Source organism: Paramisgurnus dabryanus, chromosome 24, assembly GCF_030506205.2.
Source record: "Paramisgurnus dabryanus chromosome 24, PD_genome_1.1, whole genome shotgun sequence".
Taxonomy (NCBI): Eukaryota; Metazoa; Chordata; class Actinopteri; order Cypriniformes; family Cobitidae; genus Paramisgurnus; species Paramisgurnus dabryanus.
In genome coordinates this window covers 22,339,790-22,362,867 of record NC_133360.1, presented here as the reverse complement: position 1 = coordinate 22,362,867, position 23,078 = coordinate 22,339,790, and the positions used below count along the sequence as shown (strand labels likewise).

General features: G+C 36.5%; 2 protein-coding genes across 3 annotated transcripts in view; one reads left to right on the top strand and one right to left on the bottom strand.

Annotated features, from left to right (window-relative positions):
* The window catches only part of cp (ceruloplasmin), a 16,031-nt gene extending 13,066 nt beyond the window's left edge, over positions 1-2,965 (top strand). The window contains exons 17-20 of the mRNA XM_065259476.2: positions 1,641-1,860; positions 1,950-2,089; positions 2,188-2,350; positions 2,451-2,965. Coding sequence (XP_065115548.1) covers positions 1,641-1,860; positions 1,950-2,089; positions 2,188-2,350; positions 2,451-2,488 — 561 coding nt within the window. The 3' untranslated portion in view covers positions 2,489-2,965. The remainder of the gene's footprint in view (positions 1-1,640; positions 1,861-1,949; positions 2,090-2,187; positions 2,351-2,450) is intronic.
* hps3 (HPS3 biogenesis of lysosomal organelles complex 2 subunit 1) lies at positions 2,757-23,078 on the bottom strand. 2 transcript variants are annotated; one of them, XM_065259477.2, is made up of 19 exons: positions 22,762-23,078; positions 22,269-22,490; positions 21,782-22,066; positions 19,864-20,041; positions 19,703-19,785; positions 18,785-18,971; positions 18,473-18,554; positions 18,181-18,335; positions 17,947-18,048; positions 15,225-15,333; positions 14,608-14,795; positions 11,836-12,010; positions 11,502-11,735; positions 11,232-11,417; positions 8,801-8,995; positions 7,308-7,412; positions 6,190-6,396; positions 5,671-5,758; positions 2,757-3,239 (listed from the first exon to the last, which is right to left on the bottom strand). In XM_065259477.2, exons 1-19 carry the CDS (start codon positions 22,976-22,978, stop codon positions 3,112-3,114), a joined length of 3,126 nt encoding a protein of 1,041 aa, XP_065115549.1. In that variant the 5' UTR covers positions 22,979-23,078; the 3' UTR covers positions 2,757-3,111. The 2 variants fall into 2 exon arrangements, with proteins under 2 accessions (XP_065115549.1, XP_065115551.1); XM_065259479.2 differs by lacking the exon at positions 17,947-18,048.

The following is a 23,078-nucleotide window of genomic DNA, read 5'->3' as shown; positions in this document are numbered from 1 at the left end:
ATTATTTTCGAAATAAACAAATAAATAAATAAAGTAATACAAAACAATAAATTTACGTCATGTTAACGTTAAAGTGTAAAAAAAGAATGTGTATTTTTATTATTTTCTAAATAAACAAATGAAAATAAATAATGTAATGTAAAAAATAACAATGAATTTATTTAAAGTCATAAGAATTTAAGCAGAAAATGTGTTTAAATTACTACTATAAACAACTACTTTTTTTGGACAAAATCTTTAACGAAAACAGGCTTAATTTATTTCATTTATTTTACACAACAATTATCATTGTCATTTAACGGAAAAATACGATCAGGTTATTCTTCGAAGAATCATTCAATTATCCTTAAGTTGACATGTACGGTCATACAGTTGTCCTAAACTCTTTGTTCTTTGCTAGAAACGTCATGACGGCTCTAATTTAAAGCTAACCGATTATACGTTTTTGATTGGTCGAGAGGCTGAAGGAAAAAAACAATGAAGGTTAATGAAGATATCCCAGAATGCTTTGCATGACGCTGTTATTTTAATTTTTATTATGAAAATTAAGACTTGTTTATGTTTCATTTTCATTTATAGGGATACTCATTTTCCAGCTCCCCTAGATTTAAACATTTGATTTTTACCGTTTTGGAATCCATTCAGCTGATCTCCAGGTCTGGCGGTACCACTTTTAGCATAGCTTAGCATAATCTATTCAATCTGATTAGACCATTAGCATCACGCTAAAAAATAACCAAAGATTTTCGATATTTTTCCAATTTAAAACTTGACTCTTATGTTAGTTACATTGTGTACTAAGACTGACAGAAAATAAAAAAATGTGATTTTCTAGGCAGATATGGCTAGGAACTATACTCTCATTCTGGCGTAATAATCAAGGACTTTGCTGCCGTAACATGGCTGCAGGAGCCGTAATGATATTACGCAGTGCCTGAAAATAGTCCCCTGCTATTGAAAGTAACCAAGTGCGTAAACTTTTAATTTTCCGTCGGTCTTAGTACACAATGTAACTACAGAAGAGTCAAGTTAAATAGGAAAAATATTGAAACTCTTTGATATTACGCAATTATATTACGCAGTTCCCAAAAATAGTCCCCAGCTATTGAAAGTTACCAAGGGGACTACTTTCAGGCGCTGTGTAATATCATTGTAATATCAGAGTTTAGTACCTAGCCATATCGCCTAGAAAATCTCAACTTTTAATTGTCCGTCGGTCTTAGTACACGATGTTACTACAGAAGAGTCAAGTTTTAAATAGGAAAAATATCAAAACTCTTTGGTTATTTTTTAGCACGATGCTTACGGTCTAATCAGATTCAATGGATTATGCTAAGCTATGCTTAAAGTGGTACCGCCAGACCCGGAGATCATCTGAATGGATTCCAAAACGGTAAAAATCAAATGTTTAAATCTAGGAGATCTGGAAAATGAGCATATTTTTTTTTTTAAAGTGGAGTGTCCTTTTAACTTACTTTGAACAAACTGATGCCGGTAAATAACATAAATTTAAATCTACAGTAAGTAAACTGCTGCATAACTACAGCAAACTTTTTTAGTGTATATTAGAAAAGCTTTATTAAGAGTCTTGTCTGGTGTTTATCAATGTAAAACGGAAGATATATTGTCACTTTTTGTAGGACATGTACACCGGTTTGATCGGGCCGCTGGTCATCTGCAAGAAAAGCCTAGCACGATCACTGGGACTAAAGAAAGAGATTGAAGAGATTGCTTTACTTTTTATGGTTTTTGATGAAAATGAATCTTGGATGCTGGACGACAACATCAAAGCTCACGTTAAAAGTCCTCCCAAAGACTTGAAAGAAGACAAGTCGTTCATTGAAAGCAACAAAATGCATGGTGAGTACAAAAGCATCAATGGCCGACACATGAATGCATGCAGACTGGAGGGCAAACAGTTAAGTAATGGTTATTTCCATCCATCACAGGTATCAATGGTTTAGTGTATGGTAATCTTAAAGGCCTGAATATGCGGGTAGGAGATAAAGTATACTGGTATCTGATGGGAATGGGAAATGAAATAGACATACACACGGTTCACTTCCATGGACACAGCTTTGACTATAAGGTAAATGATCTTATTCATCATTCACCATTTTAAAAAATCCATTCAATGGTGTCGTCTGTATTTAAAACATCATCGTCTCGTGTCTGTTTGAATCGCAGATCGCTGGAACTCATCGAGCAGATGTCTACGATTTGTTTCCTGGGACATTTCAGACGGTCATCATGCGTCCACTGTATCCTGGCAAATGGTTACTGCACTGCCATGTGACCGATCACATAGAAGCCGGAATGGAGACCACGTACACTGTGCTCGAAAAAGAGGGTAAGTTTGCTTTTATAAGAGCAAGCATTATTATGTACATTATCTATTTATAAACAAAACTATGTGTGAATGTCTACATTAATGTTTGTTTGTTTTTTAGGGAAAAAGGGTTTCCTGGGTTTGTTTGGTAGTGGTTAAGTTCCCTCACCTGTAACAGGAAGTACAGTATTCAGTTTAATATATGAACATTGTGTCTGGGTGAAAAATAAGACTTAATGTCTTAAGCTAAAGGAGTTAAATCAAAACCATACCCGAAAGTAACCGTAAACTAAGGGAGTGAATTGAGTATTTGCATTGTGTTACTGTAACACTACAATTTATTAAGATGTACATAGTACAAATAGAAATGTTTACAAAAACTGCGCAGTGCACATTTAATTATAATTTAATAATATAAAGCAGTCGACACGTTAAAAAAAGCATTTATTCTGAAATTGAGATGATTAACAGTCATGAACTTTTGCACACTATGACAGAAGACAATAACACATTAAAACATTTAAACTTCAGTCTCCTGTAATTGACCTACAAATATTTATCGTATTGTCAAGCATTGCTATATTTTGCATGTAATTGCATAAATTCACATTTAATAAAGGAAAACTTCTTAATACATTCTGGTCTTTATGATTGTTGCGTAACATTCCAGCTTATGTGATGATAAACATTTAAAGCATCAGCGTTAACTATAAATGCAGCAGGTGTGTAAAAAAGTTTAGTGTTGATTGATTGTCTGAAATAAACTGATGGAAATTAAATCCTCACATCAGAAGATTTCTCTGGCTGCACTCAAACAAATGCGGCAGGAAAAAATGAGCCGTTCCTTCGTCCGGTAACAAGTCGAGGAACTCCAATGGGTTCAGCTCCGCACCCAATACGACCAACGTTTCTGAGAAATACAAGAGGTTCTCATTATTAACACTGCAAAAAATTATATTTAATAAAAAAATTCTTAGTATTTTTGTCTTGTTTTCAGTAAAAACACATAAAAATCCTTATATTAAGATGTTTTTTCTTGATGAGCAAAATGATCCAAAAAATAAGTCTGATTTTGTGCATAAAACAAACAAAAAAAATCTGCCAATGGGGTAAGCAAAAAAATCTTGAACATTTTTCTTAAACACTAAATTCAAGAAAATTTTAAGAATATTTTGCTTACCCCATTTGCAGATTTTTTTTGCTTGTTTTATGCACAAAATCACTTAAATTTGATATTTTTGGTCTAAAAACTACACTTATTTTCTTGGATCGTTTTGCTCATCAAGAAAAAAGCATCTTAATTTAAGGATTTTTAGATGTTTTTACTGAAAACAAGACAAAAATACTAAGATTTTTTTTCTTAAATCATTTTTTGCGGTGAACACTAAATAAATCACTTCATTTTCTAGAAAATAAATTCTTAGTATTTTGTCTTGTTTTGAGTAAAAATATCAAAATATTCTTAAATGAAGATGCTTTTTCTTGATCAGCAAAACAACCCAAGAAAATAAGTCTAGTTTTTAGACCAAAAATATCAAATTTAAGTGATTTTTTTTTCTTGAATTTAGTGTTTTAGAAAAATGTTCAAGATTTTTTTGCTTACCCTATTGGCAGGTTTTTTTTACTTGTTTTATGCACAAAATCACTTAAATTTAATTTTTTTTGTTTTAAAAACTACATTAACGCTTTCCCCAGCATTGACGAGATATCTCGTCAATTAAGAGAAAACGCTTCCCCCGCCAATGACGAGATTTTCTGTCTTTCCGCAATACCGCTATTATCCACCCTTCCGCAACTTTTTAAACCCGGAAGTATTGCCCTATGGCAAGCTGCTGCATGTCCGTGTCTGTTTTAAAGATCGCTCTGGATGGGATCTCTATGAAAAGTCCGTCATAAAAATGGAATTATCTCTGCTTTTTGCTCAAAATATGGTGTTTTTGCAGAAACCTACCCATATTCAAAAGCTGATTGCAAAAGAACCACTGAAGGTAGGATGAAACGTTTTTTTTTGTTTGAAAGCAGAGGGTCTGTTCTTTCATTTGGTATATTGTATGTTTATATATTTAAAGAAGAACATTTTCTGGAAGGCATTAAACTTTGGTGAAAATCATGAAAAACGCTGGCGCTGGCTGGCAACTTTTTTTAAAAACGCTGGCGGTGAAAGAGTTAATTTTCTTGGGTCGTGTTGCTCATCAAGAAAAACCATCTTGATTTAAGAATTTTTAGATATTTTTACTGAAAACAAGAAAAAATACTAAGAATTTTTTTCATTTGTTGCAGTGTAGTTTTTCGACCCAAAATATCAAATTGCATAAAACAAGCAAAAAAATCTGCCAATGGGGTAAGCAAAAAAATCTTGAAAATTTTTCTTAAACACTAAATTCAAGAAAAATTCATTTTCAATTAGAAAATGTTTTCTTGAAAATGATTTTTTTGCAGTGCAAAAAATGACCTTCTTACTTAGTATTTTTGTCTTGTTTTGTAGTAAAAATATCTAAAAATTCTTAAATTAAGATGTATTTTGTCGATGAGCAAAATCACCTAGGAAAATAAGTCTAGTTTTTAGCCCAAAAATACAATCTTTACGTAAATTAGTGCTTACAACAAGCAAAAAAATCTGCCGATGGAATAAGAAAAAATGTCTTGAAATAAGTTACATTTTTTCATAAACACTTAATTGGAGAAAAATGTTCTCATTCCATTGGCAGTTTTTTGCTTGTTTTGAGCACAAATTCACTTAAAATGTATATTTTTGGTTTAAAAACTAGACTTATTTGTCTAGGTCATTTTGCTCATCAAGAAAATACATCTTAATTCACGATTGTTAGATATTTTCACTGAAAACAAGAAGTAAGAAAGTAATTTTTTGCAATGTGTGTTGCGTTAGTATTTTTGTCTTGTTTTCAGTAAAAATATCTTAACATTCTTAAATTAAGATGCTTTTTCTTGATGAGCAAAATGATCCAAGAAAATAAGTCTAGTTTTTAGACCAAAAATATCAAATTTAAGTGATTTTGTGCATAAAATAAGCAAAAAAATCTGCCAATGGGGTAAGCTAATTTTTCTTGATTTTTTTCTTGAATTTAGTGTTTAAGAAAAATGTTCAAGATATTTTTGCTTACCCCACTGGCAGATTTTTTTGCTTGTTTTATGCACAAAAATCACTTAAATTTGATATTTTTGGTCTAAAAACTAGACTTATTTTCTTGGGTCGTTTTGCTCATCAAGAAAAAGCATCTTAATTAAAGAATTTTTAGATATTTTTACTGAAAACAAGACAAAAATAATAAGAATTTTTTTCTTGAAAATCATTTTTTGCAGAGTAAATATTAATAATGAACCTTTAAGTGCAAAGAGGATTGTGCTATCGTGTCCTGTTTTCTTCATTCTCCTACAGAGCTCGGGGAAAAGTTTCTGCCACCACAGACACTAAAGAGACAAGAGACAAAAAATATCAACTGGATCATGTTGTTATAAAAGGCCATTACCAAAACAACTGATCATATACACTTGCATACAATACCAATTCTAAACCACATCAATCTTATTAAATACCATTAATTTTGTATATACAGTAATCATTTATAGTGATATATTATTGTTAAAAATGACTGATAGTAAAACACACACATCACATTCATGTGTGCATAATTATTACACAGGTTTTCTTTTAAAGGTCAAATGGGCCTAAAAAGATTTTACTCGCACTGAAAATTACTTAAATTCCCAGGAGCAAAATGCAATGCTATAAAAATAGCAAAAATGACCCCTGTATGGTCTGACCCTCGCCTACAGTATGGTCATAAGATGTGGGTTGTGTTTTTAGGGTGTATATGTATTAAAGCCGTCAAGTTTGTTACCAGCTTTTCATTCTGTAGCTCATGGTTGGCATAGGGGATGATGGCTCGTGGACAGCGGTCCAGTAGTTTGTCAAGGGAGCGCTCATGTTGGCCCAGTTTAGTGTCACAGAGCACATGCACACTGAGACCAGTGTTATCATGATCAGACAGCTGCTCTAACAAAGGACAGATGGATGACACCTCCAGCGTTGGGCCACACAGCAGAGACTACAAGAGAATTAATAACCTTCATTACATATCTAACTAAACTATTCCATACTACCCGCTGCATGATTCAAGATGTACTGCATTACATAACATGACTTAAAGGGATAGTTCACCCAAAAATGAAAAAAAATGTCATTAATGACCCACCCTCATGTCGTTCCAAACTCGTAAGACCTCCGTTCATCTTCTGAACACAGTTTTAGATGTTTTATATTTAACAAGTGCGAGAGCTTGTTGACCCTTCATTAAAAATCTATGTACGGTATACTGTCCATGTCCAGAAATGTAATAAAAACATCATCAAAGTAGTCCATGATACATCAGTGGGTCAGTTAGAATGTGTTGAAGCTTCGAAAATACATTTTGGTCCAAAAATAACAAAAATTACGACTTTATTCGACATTGTCTTCTCTTCCGCGTTTGTTGTGAAGCGCATGTGCGAGACTAAAGTCACGTGACTGCAGTGACGATAATGTGTTATCCTCAGACATGTTTGCAAAGTTGAAACTTACAGTGTGCGTCTCCCTCAGACTGTAAATAAAGCCTGGGCACACAAAAAAATCAGCTGGGGCGCACCATATAACACGTCAGCCGCGTCACTGCAGTCACGTGACTTTAGTCTCGCGCATGTGCTTCACAACAGACGCGAACGAAGGTCTTACGAGTTTGGAACGACATGAGAGTGAGTCATTAATGACATTATTTTCATTTTTGGGTGAACTATCCCTTTAAAAACAGGATGTTAAAGTGCAATATGAGTTCAAAAGATCAATACTGTCTATAACAAACTCTTTGTGTACATGCCCTCAGCTCTATTGGCAGTACTGTCTAGACTCTAGAGTAACATGACATTCATTTACACTATTTAATGGTGTTATCTGACAAGATAACACCATTATATTAGTACACACCTGAAGTTTGTGTAGGTCCTGCTGGTCATGGGTAATGTTGAATGGGATGGGTGTCAGTATGCTCACCCATGGATACAGCATCCCATAATGAGAGCAGGAGTTGATCTGCACATAAAGAAAGATTTTACATTTAATAATTTAATAGTCTTTAAAAACAACTCTAGTAATTTATTTACACATTCAATTCACAGATGTATAATCTTAGGGTGTTTTCACATATACACTGTTTAGGTCGACCCAAATGACGTGTCGCTCCGAGTACGGTGCGTTTGGGTCAGTGTGAACACAACAGCCGCACTCGGGTGCGCACTAAACGGCCGCTCCGAGATCGCTCTAAACAGGTGGTCTCGGAGCGGCTGTTGCCGAACTCTGGGGCGACCCACCTGTGGTGTGAACACTGCTGGACCTCGGGCCGAACCAAATACAGGAAGTTCTCCACATGTTTGAGCCACTGGGCTTTCGTTGTGACGTGAGCCGGGTGTTATATTTTGGGTTAACAACAAACAAGCCAATCCTGGTCCGTTGCATAGAGATTCGCTGTCTCTTTTACGTTTGAGCTGATGATTTTATAAATGCATAGCTGTCCTCCACACACAAATAGTGACATTACGGGCTTTTTAGCAAACGGCTCCGTGAGAAAGGCTTTAATAGAACAGCTACGCAATTTCGCGTTAAAGCAAAGAAACTTCGCAAAGACGTGCATTGTTTATCTCCACATCTTGATAGCTGCGCTCTCCCTGTCAGGCTGGTTGTCGTGGAAACGTGGGGGTGGTCATGAGACGGTAAGAGCTGTCAGAGACCAATGACAGCGCTGACCGTTGTCACATGGTGTACGGAGCGGCATTTCGAGTAAAGTAAAAAATATATATATCCGCACTAACTGAAAAATTATACAATGTATTTTGGTGCGCCCCGAGGCCGCACCACGGTGCGCCCCAACATATGTGAAAACAACCTTACTGTACTACTTTTAACTCTTTCACCGCCAGCATTTTTAAAAAAAAGTTGCCAGCCAGCGCCAGCGTTTTTCATGATTTTCACCAAAGTTTAATGCCTTCCAGAAAATGTTTTTCTTTAAATATATAAACATACAATATACCAAATGAAAGAACAGACCCTCTGCTTTCAAACAAAAAAAACCGTTTCATCCTACCTTTAGTGGTTCTTTTGCAATCAGCTTTTGAATATGGGTAGGTTTTTGCAAAAACACCATATTTTGAGCAAAAAGCAGAGATAATTCCATTTTTTATGACGGATTTTTCATAGAGATCTGATTCAGAGCGATCTTTAAAACAGACACGGACATGCAGCAGCTTGCCATAGGGCAATACTTCCGGTTTTTAAAAAGTGGCGGAAGGGCGCCACCTGGTGGATAATAGCGGTATTGCGGAAAGACGGAAAATCTCGTCATTGGCGGGGAAGCGTTTTCTCTTAATTGACGAGATATCTCGTCAAGGAAAGAGTTAATATTTGATTTGACTGATATTGCTCACCAAGTCCTCAGCTGTTTTAAGGGGTCTGGCACCCGAGTGATCTTTGCGTGTGATCCTGTCGATGTAGACGGACACAAGGCGAAACAGCAGCTCTTGGATGATGGACTCCTGAGAAGATGCTACTAACAGAGCTTCCCAGAAATCCTGTAGTAACTGAGGACAGCTCTGAACCTCAACAGCATCTTTACACAACTCCTGACAAACAGAGATCCACACAACAAAGTTAGCAACACTAACACATAGATTCAACGAATTGCAGGGTTCCCACACCTCAGTTAACTTCAAATTCAAGGACCTTTCCAGGAGTTTCCAGGTCCAATACCCTCAAATTCAAGGACTAAATGTGGGGACACATTTCAAGTGAGAGCAAGGTTACATCGTGTTACCTTTTAAGATACATTGTTACAGTTCCCTTTCGAGGGAACTCGCGCTGCGTCACTGCGGTGACACTTTGGGGACACCTCCAGGGGTAAGTGCGTCTAAATGTATATATCAAATTCAACCAATGCTTAACGACAAAGACAGGGTGACGTGGGAGCCAGGAAGTATATCGCTATCTGAAATATTGCCAAAGACGGCGCTACAGGCACGCAGGAAGTATGGCAAGGGAGACGCAGCGTCTCGTTCCCTACTCATGGAACAACAGTTACATACGTAACCCGAGACGTTTTCATGCACAACTACAGTGGCGAACCGTGGGTACTTCAGCTGGGCCTTCAAAATATGCAATGAAGTGCAAATGCCTCTCCATCCATAATACTAGGCTATTCGTATTTCGTTAAATCATACAGTGAATGTGTAAAAATTCTGATCACGCAAAGTTGAATTACAGAATGGGCATTGTCTGCCTTTAAATGCAGTTTTAAAGTTTAAAATTAATTTAATCTAACTGATAAACACAAATACAGATTCTGCTGCTCTGTAATGACAGGGGCTCTGTAAATTTGCATTTAACCATCTTAAATTATGTTCTTTAATTTGTTTTTTATTTTTTGGAAATATATATTTAGCTGTAGGATACCTTGTTAATCTTTTTCATAAGGGGAAATATAGCACCCTGCGTTCTCAGTGCACCTCCTTGTGGCTTATAACTGTTGTCATAAGATATCCAGGGCTCGCAAAATCTCTAGCCCGAGCCCCGAGGCTATTACGAATTCTTGTCGGGCTACCAAAATGTGTCTCCGCCCTGCCCATCGGGTATAGCGAGGTAAAAAATATTTGAATGTTTTCGCATTCTCTCAGATTTAGTTAGGAAATTATATTGTATGTAATTCGGTGTTGTCTGTCAGTCATTACTATCCTCACGTAACAAGTGAAACTGTCAGGAAGTAAAAGTATAATTAAACCCATTATTTTTCTCGTGATCGCGTCATATGCACAGGCTCCTCTGCACGCGCTTCTCCCAGCTGTGCTCTTCACGCGCTTAACGTAAGTAATTTCGTTTTTACCTCAGCCCTATCAAAATAGCTACAACGTCAATCACGTTTTCCGCCATTTACCTCAACCACTCTCACCGCAGAGATTCGGGCCATTAGACTGTATTAATATTAACGGTCTATGATCTTCGTCTTTGGTGTTTTACGGCAGCTCGCATCCAGTTTGTTGCATGATTAGGACTTCATGAAGGCTTACAATGTATTGTTTTTTGCCCGCCCACTTGAAATCAAAACGTGATTGGTCGATTTGCCCGTCACTCTCCACACCAAAACACATAGCTTGGCCTTCCCTGGGATTCATGAAGTCCTAACCAATGAATGAGCCAGATAACCGGGCCTTAATAGAGACAGACGATTCTGATTGGATTAGATGTTTTCATGACATGAACCTGACAGTAAACTTAACGTTAGAACATAGATGAGAGAAAATATATTACATGTATTGTATTAAATTGAATTAAATAGAAATTTAAAAATGTAAAAACATATTTTTATTGAATATTATTTATTTGTATTATTATAATAAAAAATATTTTTATTACTTTTTTTAGGCCTTCTCTGAAGGCGTAGAAGGCCCTGAAGGTTCCCCACTGCACAACTATGCAAAAATGCATTTTGGTATGAATCAACATTTGAATACAGAAGATATAAGCATTCAAAGGGAACAGTTTAGCACGTGTGCTTAAAATGCTAGACATTTTATGATATCCTACACTACCACAGGGAATAATATGGATTTTTTTTCAGATTCAAGCACTTTCAACGACCTGTATCTATGTATGTATATGTTCAAAACATTCAAGGACCCGTGGGAACCCTGGAATCACAATAACTTCTATGAGGTCTGATATGAAAGTTATGGAGAGACATGCAGACATCACTCAACGACTAGTTGAATGAATCAGTTCATACACGGCATTGCATTAACACTATAAAGTAAACGTATACGATACATAAACGTAAATGGCCCCTGGTGGCGTAGCTTAAAAATGTACCTGGAGAAAGAGATCAGCCTCCTCCAGTTTGATCTTACTGTTCTCATGCAGTGCAACGACCGCGGCCACCAGCAGGCCTTCATGTGCCCCACGCAGGTGCCGTGCCAGTACGGTGGGCATCATGGCTTTACCTCTACCATGCAGCAGCAGTCTGGGCTCCTCTATGAAGCCGTACACCTGCAGCATCTACACATTTCAGACACATTTCTGTCATTCACAAAAACCAGTACAGCACTAAACATTCAGTTTGAATACTGTACTATAAATCACCTCGGCATGGCGGTCCATCTGTAACCTGTAACTGTGCAGATCCCCCTTACGGAGTGCCAGAGAAGCCATGCAGAGGGACAGGGTAATGGAGGAGGTGCCCGACACCTCCAGCTGTTTCAGATGGATCATGGCACCGTCAGGGTCTACTCTCACCATGGATGGGCTGCTGACTACATGAGGGAGCTGAGCAGGTTCGGCCGCACTAAAGATCTCCAGTACTTTATTAGCCATATCCTGTATCACAGACAAAGACGTGACAGTGAAAATGAGAAAACCTGTGCTGTATGTTTGTCTCTGTAAGACCGTGTAATGTGCGTCTGATACACAAAAATACCTCACTGAGTTCTTCGACAGTTTCTTCATAGAGTGAATGTTTGAGATAGAAGAGAAATCCATTGCCGTATTCAGACGAGAAACTGTTCTTGGCCGCATTCCTCTGAATGACTTCAGTAACAGACAGGCCGGACATCTTGTAGTATGGTAGAGCCAAATGACAGTCCTTTTCTAACCTACATATCACATACACGCATAACATTATAGTAATGCAATTCATTTACTTATCTTAATGTCATATTAGATTCTTTCTTTCTTCTGCTGAACACAAACCAAGATTTTAACAAATATATCTTTTCTGTATGTTTATATAATGGGTCCAGAATGTTAAAGATCCAAAACGCACACAATCCATAATAATTAAGTAATAAGTCATTAAAATGGCTCAATTAATAGATCCAAAATTTAAACAAAACCACAGGTGTGTGTGTGTGTGTGTAAAGTACTAAATTTATATTTTAAGCAGGGTTTTCCTAAAGTGCCAAAGTAAAGCAGTATCATTATGTTAAGTTTTTTCTATTGAGTGATGTGTCATGTATTGTTCTTAAAGGAAAACACCACAATTTTTTCAATATTTAACTATGTTCTTACCTCAACTTAGATAAATAAATACATACCTATCTTTTTTCAATGCGTGCACTTAATCTTTGTACAGCGCGTCGCGAATGTGTTAGCATTTAGCCTAGCCCCATTCCTTAGGATCCAAACAGGGATGAATTTAGAAGCCACCAAACACTTCGACACTGCAAAAAATTTCTTTCTTACATAGTATTTTTGTCTTGTTTGCAGTAGAAATATCTACAAATTCTCAAATCAAGATGTATTTTCTTGATGAGCAAAATGGCCTAAGAAAAAATAAGTGTAGTTTTTAGACCAAAAATATCAAATTTAAATGATTTTGTGCATAAAACAAGCAAAAAAATCTTCCAATGCGGTAAGCAAAAAAGTCTTGAACATTTTTCTTAAACAATAAATTCAAGAAAAATTCAAGAAAAATTTGCTTACCCAAATGGCAGATTTTTTTGCTTGTTTAATGCACAAAATCACTTAAATTTGATATTTTTGATCTAAAAACTAGACTTATTTTCTTGGGTCGTTTTGTCATCCAGAAAAAGCATCTTAATTTAAGAATGTTTCGATATTTTTACTGAAAACAAGACAAAAATACTAAGATTTTTTTTTTCTTGAAAATATTTTTTTGCAGTGTAGTCCATTTTCTTCAATCCAGATAATTTACTCACCACCATGTCATTCAAAATGTTGATGTCTTTCTTTGTTCAATCAAGAAGAAATTATGTTTTTTGAGGAAAACATTCCAGGATTTTTCTAATTTTAATGGATTTTAATGGACCCCAACACTTAACAGCACTAACGTAATACGTCATCACGTCAAGAGGTCACGGATGATGTATGCGAAACTACGCCCCAGTGTTAACAAGTGTGGAGAAAGAGGACCGTTCCGACGTTGTTGTATGTCGAATGATAATAATAAATGTCTTTGTGTCAGTTTATTGTTTAAAATTGTCTGCAAATGTGCGTTATATATATGTTATACGTGACCTTTCCACGTCATTACGCAATTACGTGAGGTCACACTGGCGCATCAAAGGACCAGAGGAAGACGAGAAGTTGTGGTTTAAAAGTTAATTTTTTTTCTTGCCAAAAATGACAATCGTTTCGCTAGATAAGACCCTTATTGCTCGTTTGTGATCGTTTAGAGTCCTTTGAAACTGCAATTTTAAACTGCAATAAAACTGTTAAGTGTTGGGGTCCATTAAAGTCCATTAAAATGAGAAAAATCATGGAATGTTTTCCTCAAAAAACATAATTTCTTCTTGACTGAACAAAAAAGACATCAACATTTTGAATGACATGGTGGTGAGTAAATTATCTGGATTTTTTTTAAGAAAATTGACTAATCCTTTAAAATCCAAATTAGTTGATCTCTGCACGACATAGCAGTGCCGTGGTTGGATACGGATGAAGTATGAATGGCCCTTAACTTCACATTTCAATACTACATAGTTCACAGTCTTTGTAATGTGTTTCTGCAATACATTTCAAACATTTATAATGTGTTTAGAAACATTTCTCTAAATTGACTTTTTGAACAGGTTGATTTTAGATCAAACACATTTTTTGGCCTTTTTCTCATTGCAGGGATAGTTAAGCTTTAAGTTTGTGTTCAGCTGAATTCATGTACATCTGGGATGGCATAATAATCAAAGAGAATAGTATTTTATAGATGAACAATTTTCATAATGATGTCTTATGACAGGGCTATTCAATTGGCTGCCCGCGGGCCAAACCCGGCCCCCAAGGTAATTTGATCCGGCCCTTTATGTAGTCCGAAAAAAGACATCTCTAGAAAAATTTAGTTAGTTAGACAACGGGCCCTACAGTTACGAGTTGATGCACGTGCATCTGTTTCATACAGCATGAGCTGCCGAGCACAAGTGACGTGACTGGTGCGAGCAGCTGTGTCACGTGTTTATATTCACGCTTTGGTCCACAACGCGAGCCTCCCCTGCTTGCGCTCGCGTCTTAAGACACGATGACTGACAGTGGTGAGTTAAGAGACCGGACTCTGTGGCTATTTTAACTTTATTTGATGTATTTCCTGCATAAAAACACTGTTTATTTACTGTGTAAATGTAGGAAAATGTAGTCATCATCACTGATATATCTCCGGCCCCTCATTTGAGATGCTTTTCATGAACTGGCCCCCATGACAAACTAATTGAATAGCCCTGTCTTATGAAATGTCACCTGCCTGCTGAAACAGTCTCCCAAGTGAGCACAGCTCTGCTGAAAGGCCTGCTGGAGTTGAGCTCTCTCCCCAGACTCATAGTCCTGTTGTGTGATCAGTGCTGAACGCAGGAGTAAATGAGCTTCACTTAACAGATGAATACAACTCTGAGACAGAGGACTCGACTGTTCGTAACGCTTACTGTATTCCACCTAAAACAAACAATCGCATCCCTTACATTAAACATACTTAATGTGCCATGGAATTAAGTTTTGTAACAAAAACTTTTACTTTGTTTTCTTCTGATGCAATTGTTTGATAATAGACCATCTTAAAAACTCTGGTGTGTAATTTCTGCACCGATAGTGTCATCAATATCATTGGCTGTTTAGTGGTAATATCACTGCCGAATTTTTTTGCTTGTTTTATGCACAAAATCACTTAAATTTGATATTTTTGGTCTTAAACTAGACTTATTTTCTTGGGTCGTTTTGATCATCAAGCATCTTAATTTAAGAATTTTTTTGATATTTTTACTGAAAACAAAAATACAAAAAAAAAATTCTTGTAAATAATTGTTTGCAGTGTACTAGTATTATTGTGTTTTGATAAATGTTATGTATGAGGTGAAAATACAGTACTATTTCACTGTAGAGCTGCAGCGTGGACACAGATGTGATGACATACAGATTCCAGCCGTGACCACTGTCAGTCGACTCTGTGGATTTACACACAGAGGTCTTTCTGGATCTAAAGAAATTTAAGAGGATGTGATGATGAAGAACAGTCATAGTTTTAGTTGAGTTAGCTGACATACCCAGCATTCAGCAGTTAGTAACTAAGGTCAACCTCTTCACAAGAATAAAAAAAACACATAACAGCTGGGAACAGAGGATTACTGGGGATTATGAAACAGATAATAATTTATCAATATTCACCAAATTAACACAGCTAAGATCTCTACACCTACCTACCTTCATCCTGTGTGTCACAACATAACAGAGCATTATATTTTTATGAATTATAACTTACAGCAGAAGTTATAGTTTAAGCAAAATATTCATCAGTTTGCTTAAACTATTTAGTAAAAATTGTTCTTACAATACTCAAAAGTAAGTCAATGGGGTTGCAGACACATATAGGGGGTGGAACTGTGAATGACGGACAGTTCATTTAGAAATCTCACATACTGTACAGGTTCTGTATGGGCCTGAGTGACAGGGTTATTAGTTTAGTACAGCCTCAATGAGATCGCTTTGGTCTGCGAATGATTTAAAGGGACACTCCACTTTTTTTTGAAAATATGCTCATTTTCCAGCTCCCCTAGATTTAAACAATTGAGATTTACCATTTTGGAATACATTCAGCTGATCTCCGAGTCTGGTAGTACCACTTTTAGCATAGCTTAGCATAATCTATTGAATCTGATTAGACCATTAGCATCGCGCTCTAAAATAATAACCAACAAGTTTTGATATTTTTCCTATTTAAAACTTAGTCCCCTTGATAACTTTCAATAGCTGGGGACTATTTTCGGGGACTGCGTAATACCATTGTGCTTGCTGCAGCCATGTTACATCAGCAAATTCATTGATTATTACGCCAGAATGAGGGTATAGTTCCTAGCCATTTCTGCCTAGAAAATCACAACTTTTACTTTTTCCGTCGTTCTTAGTACACAATGTAACTACAAAAGAGTCAAGTTTTAAATAGGAAAAATTTTAAAACTCTTTGGTTATTTTTGAGCGTGATGCTAATGGTATAATCAGATTCAATGAATTATGCTAAGCTATGCTAAAAGTGGTACCGTCAGACCCGGGAAAACCCAAATGTTTAAATCTAAGGGAGCTGGAAAATAAGCATATTTTCAAAAAGTGTCCATTTAAATGTTTTAAGAAGATATTAGATAATTTAAGCTGTAAATATTACAAAATTGCATCTAAAATAATTACTTTTAAAAGACTTACAATGAAAATCAGTACACAAAATCCTACATGAACCAGATAATTTGCATGTCAAGAAAGAATTATATTTTTTATATAAAATAACACATATTATTGTTTATAGTGTATGCATTTAGCACGTATCAAGATAATTTCAGCATTTTTACAACGCAATGTAAACTTTATATTAAAGGTGTAGCGGAGGATTTTCTCGAATTTTAGAAAGGAACCGCCTTCTACACTTTTTTAAAAAATGCAATTGCGCAACACTCCTGATTGACAACTAGGAGGACCAATAGTCTTGATGATCCACCCGAAAAAAGAAAATCCTCCGCAATACCTTTAAACATAACAAGTGCATTCCTCTTGTAACGGATTTGAAATGATTATGGGTTGAGTGCGGACTGAGATCTGTAAGATCGGTAAGTTTTATTTCATCTCAAATATCAAATGGTTTGGGGCTCTCTATCACTAAAAATGATAGGTTTTATGTACTGCTTGTCAATGACTCACAAAACACGCACAGGATATGTGTGCTTGTTGTCATTGCCGGCTACTGCTCACACACACCCAGCACGGGGTACGTATGCACGTCAATAATGGGCATTAAAGTTAACACTTCACTTTTTTATGAAAAATGCTCAATGCACATTTGATTTTTACCGTTTTGGAATCCATTCAGCTGATCTCCAGGTCTGGCGCTACCACTTTTAGCATAGCTTAGCACAATCCATTGAATCTGATTAGACCATTAGCATCACGCTTAAAAAATAACCAAAGAGTTTCTATATTTTTCCTATTTAAAACTTGACTCTTCTGTAATTACATCGTGTACTAAGAAGACAGACGGAAAATTAAAAGTTGTGATTTTCTATTCAGATATGGCTAGGAACTATACTCTCATTCTGGCGTAAAACTCAAGGACTTTGCTGCCGTAACATGACTGCAGGAGGCGCAATGATATTACGCACTGCCCCAAAATATTGAAACTTACTAAGGGGACTATTTTCGGCTGCTGCAATGTTACTCACAGAAGAGTTAAGTTTAAATTAGGAAAAATATTGAAACTCTTTGGTCATTTTTGGGCGCGATGCTAATGGTCTAATCAGATTCAATGGATTGTGCTAAGCTATGCTAAAAGTGGTACCGCCAGACCCGGAAATCAGCTGAATGGATTCCAAAACGGTAAAAATCAAATATTTAACTCTATGGGAGCTAAAAAAAGGAAATATTTTCAAAAAAGTGGAGTGTCCCTTTAAATCGGCAGAAATCTGCTGCGGATTCCGTTTGGGCCTGGCCATCAGTAAGAGAACATGACAGTATTGTGATGTTAGATGAATTATATACAGTAACATAGGTAGCAGTCACACAGTGTTGGGTTAGGAGGGATTTAAGGGTTTCATGCTATTGTCTAACTTACAGAAAGGCCCTGGACAGAAGGTTTTCCAGAGCTGGTGTTGAGGACGGCTCTAGACCTACAGCTACTAAAATGCCTGTCAGGGTTTTGTGTTCTCTCGATTCACTACAATAAGAATTACATGGCTGGTTTACCGAACATATATTTACACGGTACCACACCATGATACTACCCACCAATACAGACCGCAGTGAAAACATGGTAACAGAATGCATGCATGTCCACTGAGAGACCTACGTGTTTTTGCGTGCAGATCTTTCGGTGTCCTCTCTGTTGTCCACATCGGCAGCTGTGAGCAGAACAATGTGATTCTCATCATGACAGAGAGTCTTCAGGCCGATGAACAGCTGGATCCGCAAAGCACACACCTCCATCGTGACGGGTGGGCAGGCCTGGATCAACACCATACAAGGGTGTATACAGTCAAACTTCTTTTAAATCTTAATTTTATGGCACCATCATGTATCAAACCCTGGTTACAATTGAAAGCAATGTCAAAAACAGGCAATACAATAATGATTAACATTACCTTCATAGTGGTGTCAATGTAGGGGTCGTGCACCCGTGCTGCAACCGCACTACACCTGACGGTAAAACACTGCAGAGCATTCCTACAGTACACAAAACATGATCATATATAATGAATGAAGTAATCCTTCGCATACAACATTATTACTAAGCATATTTAAATAAACAAACTTAGCTAACACTGAATAACAATGAGCAATTTAGTTTTTCATTGTTTTTCATACATAATGCAATACCTAATGCTTACAGTTACCATTTCTTATCAACAGCATTGAAATTAAAGTGTCACTAAATATGAGTATGCTGGTCTCACCTGGTGATGACATAGAGGAACTGGTCGCTCAACACAGCCTGATGGGATTTTTCAGGGTACTGGTAAGTGGACACAAGCTCCACAGAGTCCTTCAAACTGTACACGTACCCAGTGTTTGGTAAGGAGAAGAAAACAAACATACAGCTTGGTTCACACTGTTTGGAAATGATGGAGTCTTCTTCTGCAGCTGTTAAGACAGCAAGAAATAAAGCTTTAAGAATCACAGAAAGACAAAACGTATGTACTTTTACATTTTAACATGCTTGAACCCTTAAAGGGACACTCTACTTTTTTTGAAACCTTTTCCAGCTCCCCTAAAGTTAAACATTTGATTTTTACCGTTTTGGAATCCATTCAGCTGATCTCCGGGTCTGGCGGTAACACTTTTAGCATAGCTTAGCATAATCCATTGAATCTGATTAGACCATTAGCATCGCGCTCAAAAATGACTAAAAAGAGATTCTATATTTTTCCTATTGAAAACTTAACTCTTCTGTAGTTACATCGTGTACTAAGACAGACGGAAAATTAAAAGTTGTGATTTACTAGGAAGATATGGCTAGGAACTATACAAATTTTTTAGCGTGATGCTAATGGTCTAATCAGATTCAATGGATTATGCTAAGCTATGCTAAAAGCGGTACCGCCAAACCGGGAGATCAGCTGAATGGATTCCAAAATGGTAAAACTCAAATGTTTTACTCTAGGGGAGCTGGAAAATTTGCATTTTTTCAAAAAAAGTGGAGTGTCCCTTTAAAGAACTGTTTTGGGGACTGCATGTTTTATTGTGTTTGTTTTTTTTTTTAAAGTTTAATGTTACACCATTCTCATGTAAATCTTTTCACATTCACAGACTCATCTTTTTAACTCTTATTATACAGATAAGAGCTTATCTATTCAGATTTACAGTATACTTACAATTAAACATAGGATGGAGCTGTAGAGAATGTAAGTGAGTCTCCTCTATGCTGCAGCCTTGAAAGAAATCAGGTGCAAACCTCCTAGAAAGAGCACATTAGGATAAGATAACACTTGACACACATACGTAACATACTGCATGTAGAAAGAGGTTATTATACCTGTATAAAACATAATCCACACTTAAGTCTCCTGGTCTCTCCGTCTCTGTACCAGTCCACTCCAGAAGAAAAGATATGCCACAGTCCTGAGCTTCACTGCCCAACATCTCCTGATGTTTGGGGAACATGAAGAAGTCATCCTGCTCATAGAGGGGGCTGAATCCATCTTTCTTCATCTCTTAAACATGAACAAACATGAGGAAAAATGAGTGATACAACAGTGCAGTTACACAAGGATATTACCTGAATTTACTCAAACTGGGACACTTTTGAACATTGAGATAAATGTATATCTAATACATTGGCAGATTTTAAAATAAGGAGTTATTAAGGTTTTTGGACTCAACTAGCAAATGGACACTTGCTTCTTCATTTGTGTTCAGTCGGCAGTGAAATCCTTTTAAATCCTGCTCCAAATAGTTGTACTGTACATTTAACATCACATTTGTCCTGATACTAGCTGTGATTCTGTCATGTTATTGAAATCATATCATCATACAAGTTTGGCATTTTAAATTGATGAGTGCAGCAACTACCGATCATTTTTACAGATATTTTGATTTATTAGACAATTAATATTTATTGTATAAAATGCTAATCAGTTTTTCCAGTTTGATTTTTTGCTTATTATAACAAAATAAAGTCTTAAATTGATGTGTATTTGTGTGTATTAAGTGTAATTTATAATGATTTATATATATTAGGGCTGATCATAGATTAATCTCATACAAAATAAAAGTATTTTTTTCCATAATATATGAGTTTTTGATGTGTGTAAATATTATGTATATATACATACATTTAAGAAATGTTTTATTTAAATATCGTGTTTTTATTTATATAGAATTTAGAATACATAAAAATATAAATAAATATATATACACATGTAAATGTTTCTTAAATACATACATGAATGTGGGTGTATTTATTGATATATACATAATAATTAATTAAATTTTTTTTTTATATAAATTATTTGCACACTTATTTTGATCTTTAGCATTAGACCTTTACATCTTTCCCTTTCTTTGAACAAATATAATCATTAACATTATACATTATTAATAAAACAAATAAGATGAATGACACAATATTCCAACGTTGTAACAGAAATAAATAAGAAACTTTAACACAAATGCTTAGTTTGTTAATAACAAAGTCCAAAAAAGATAAAAAATATCTTGTTTTCCCTGTCAATCATCGTCTCCCTGTTCTGAACTAAACTGATTTAATTTCTATAAAAATGCTAAACAATAATGGAGTGATAGGCAAGTAATGTTATTATTAGACTACGGGCCAGTGCTGGGCAACGATTAATCGCGATTAATCACATACTACATTAAAGTGAGTTTTTGGATAATTTATGAGGGTGTGCTTTGTGTAATTATTATGTATATATAAACACACACACACTCATGTATCTATTTAAGAAACATTTGCATGTGTATTAAATTATTTTTTATATATATTCCATATTATATATATAAATAAATAAAATTATATATAAATAAAACATTTCTGAAACGTATACATGTATGTGTTTCTGTTTAAATATACATAATAATTACAGACAAAACAAATACAAATATTATGCAAAAACTCACTTTTACTTTGTATGCGATTAATCGCGATTAATTATTGCCGACACTTGGGCACAATCCTACCTATGATGACGAGTTCGCACTAATTATTGAAAATAACATCGTTGAAAATTATTTTCATAACTAATTATTATAGATCAGTTGTTGCATCAATAAAAGCACTATAATGCTTTTATCATATAGAGTAACACTTGAATATCATCATCCCGAGTCGTTCCCCTGACTTCAACCTAGATTGGTGTCATTGGCTGACCCATTTGAAAGGAAAATCATGTTAGCTGCAGTAAATCTGTTTGTATTAAGAATACTAGTAATACCTGCGTCCTCATCCAGACTGGTGTCAGTCATGATATCATCCGGTAGCAGCGCATGATCGCCTGTGGCTGGAGTGTTCTGTTGTTGGGTGATCTTGATCACCAGCACCTCCAGCTCGCTCTGTAAAGCCACATATCCAGCACAGAAGGCCACCTGTGATGGACTCCAGCCCTGAATGTGAAGGATCTGAACCCTCTCAAAGTCAAGTATAGAGAGCTGCTCACTCAACGTCTGACGCTTCAGACTGAAGACCACCAAACTTTTGGCACAGCCCACCAGAAGATCCCCTGCAGAAGTCATGAAAACTTAAATGTAATTTTGAAATTGAAAACTTTATATGCTGAATGTATACACTGAGCCTGAAAGAGTCAGTCGATACAACCAAATGACATTTAATCGTCCAGATGTGTGAACGTGTGCCCGGGTCTCTTCACTTGATTTTAAAATAACAATCTGACTTTATACTTCATAAATCCAGGTAGGTTTTACCTGTGAGAGGACAGCATGCCATACACAGCGGTGGCTCAAATAGAGGAATCTCTATAATCTCCATTTGCTCTTTGGGCACTCCGCGGAGGGACGAGCCCGACAGAAAGTGACCCAGCAAACGCACACCGACACGAGTCTTCTCAACAGCCTGATATCTCCAGTTAGTGTAAGCCCTGAGGTATGTGGCTCTGTTCTTCTCTTCAATAGTCACTAAATAATCCCCTAAAAATACAACACATGACAGTCTTATTGGCAAACACAAATCTCTTTTTCAAAGCAAAAAAATCTTTAAAGAAAGACAATTGGATAACTTCGATTTGGTGCAAAGAAGGCTTTCAAGACACAGTTCCCAAAAGTGAAACCATGGTTTATCTTCTGTATGTTCCCATTATGCTTTCAGTTCGTGCACTATTCTGAAGTACCATACTACAGTAAGTAACCTCTGATCAGTGTGCGATGCCAATGTTGTCAATACAAGAGATCAGTGACTGACCCGCGCCACTGTGGCGGATGGCACGGACGACGCCCGCGCTGCTGAAGCGGCAGATGAGCGGACATTCGTCCCGCCGCACGTCATACGCCTCGATCCTGCAGCCTCCGGCGCAAACCACGAACAGCGCCCCGCCGCCACAGCACACCAGCCCGGGCTCCTGTTCCGCCGACACCACGCGCTGAGACGCGAACGGATGACAGTTATAAACATGCACCATTTCGGCGGCGACAGCACGGGCTGTCACGCGCGGAAACGGAGAGCTGACGGCTGACAGACACAACAAACAGGCAGTATGTGACGTCGAAATGTGACGTTCT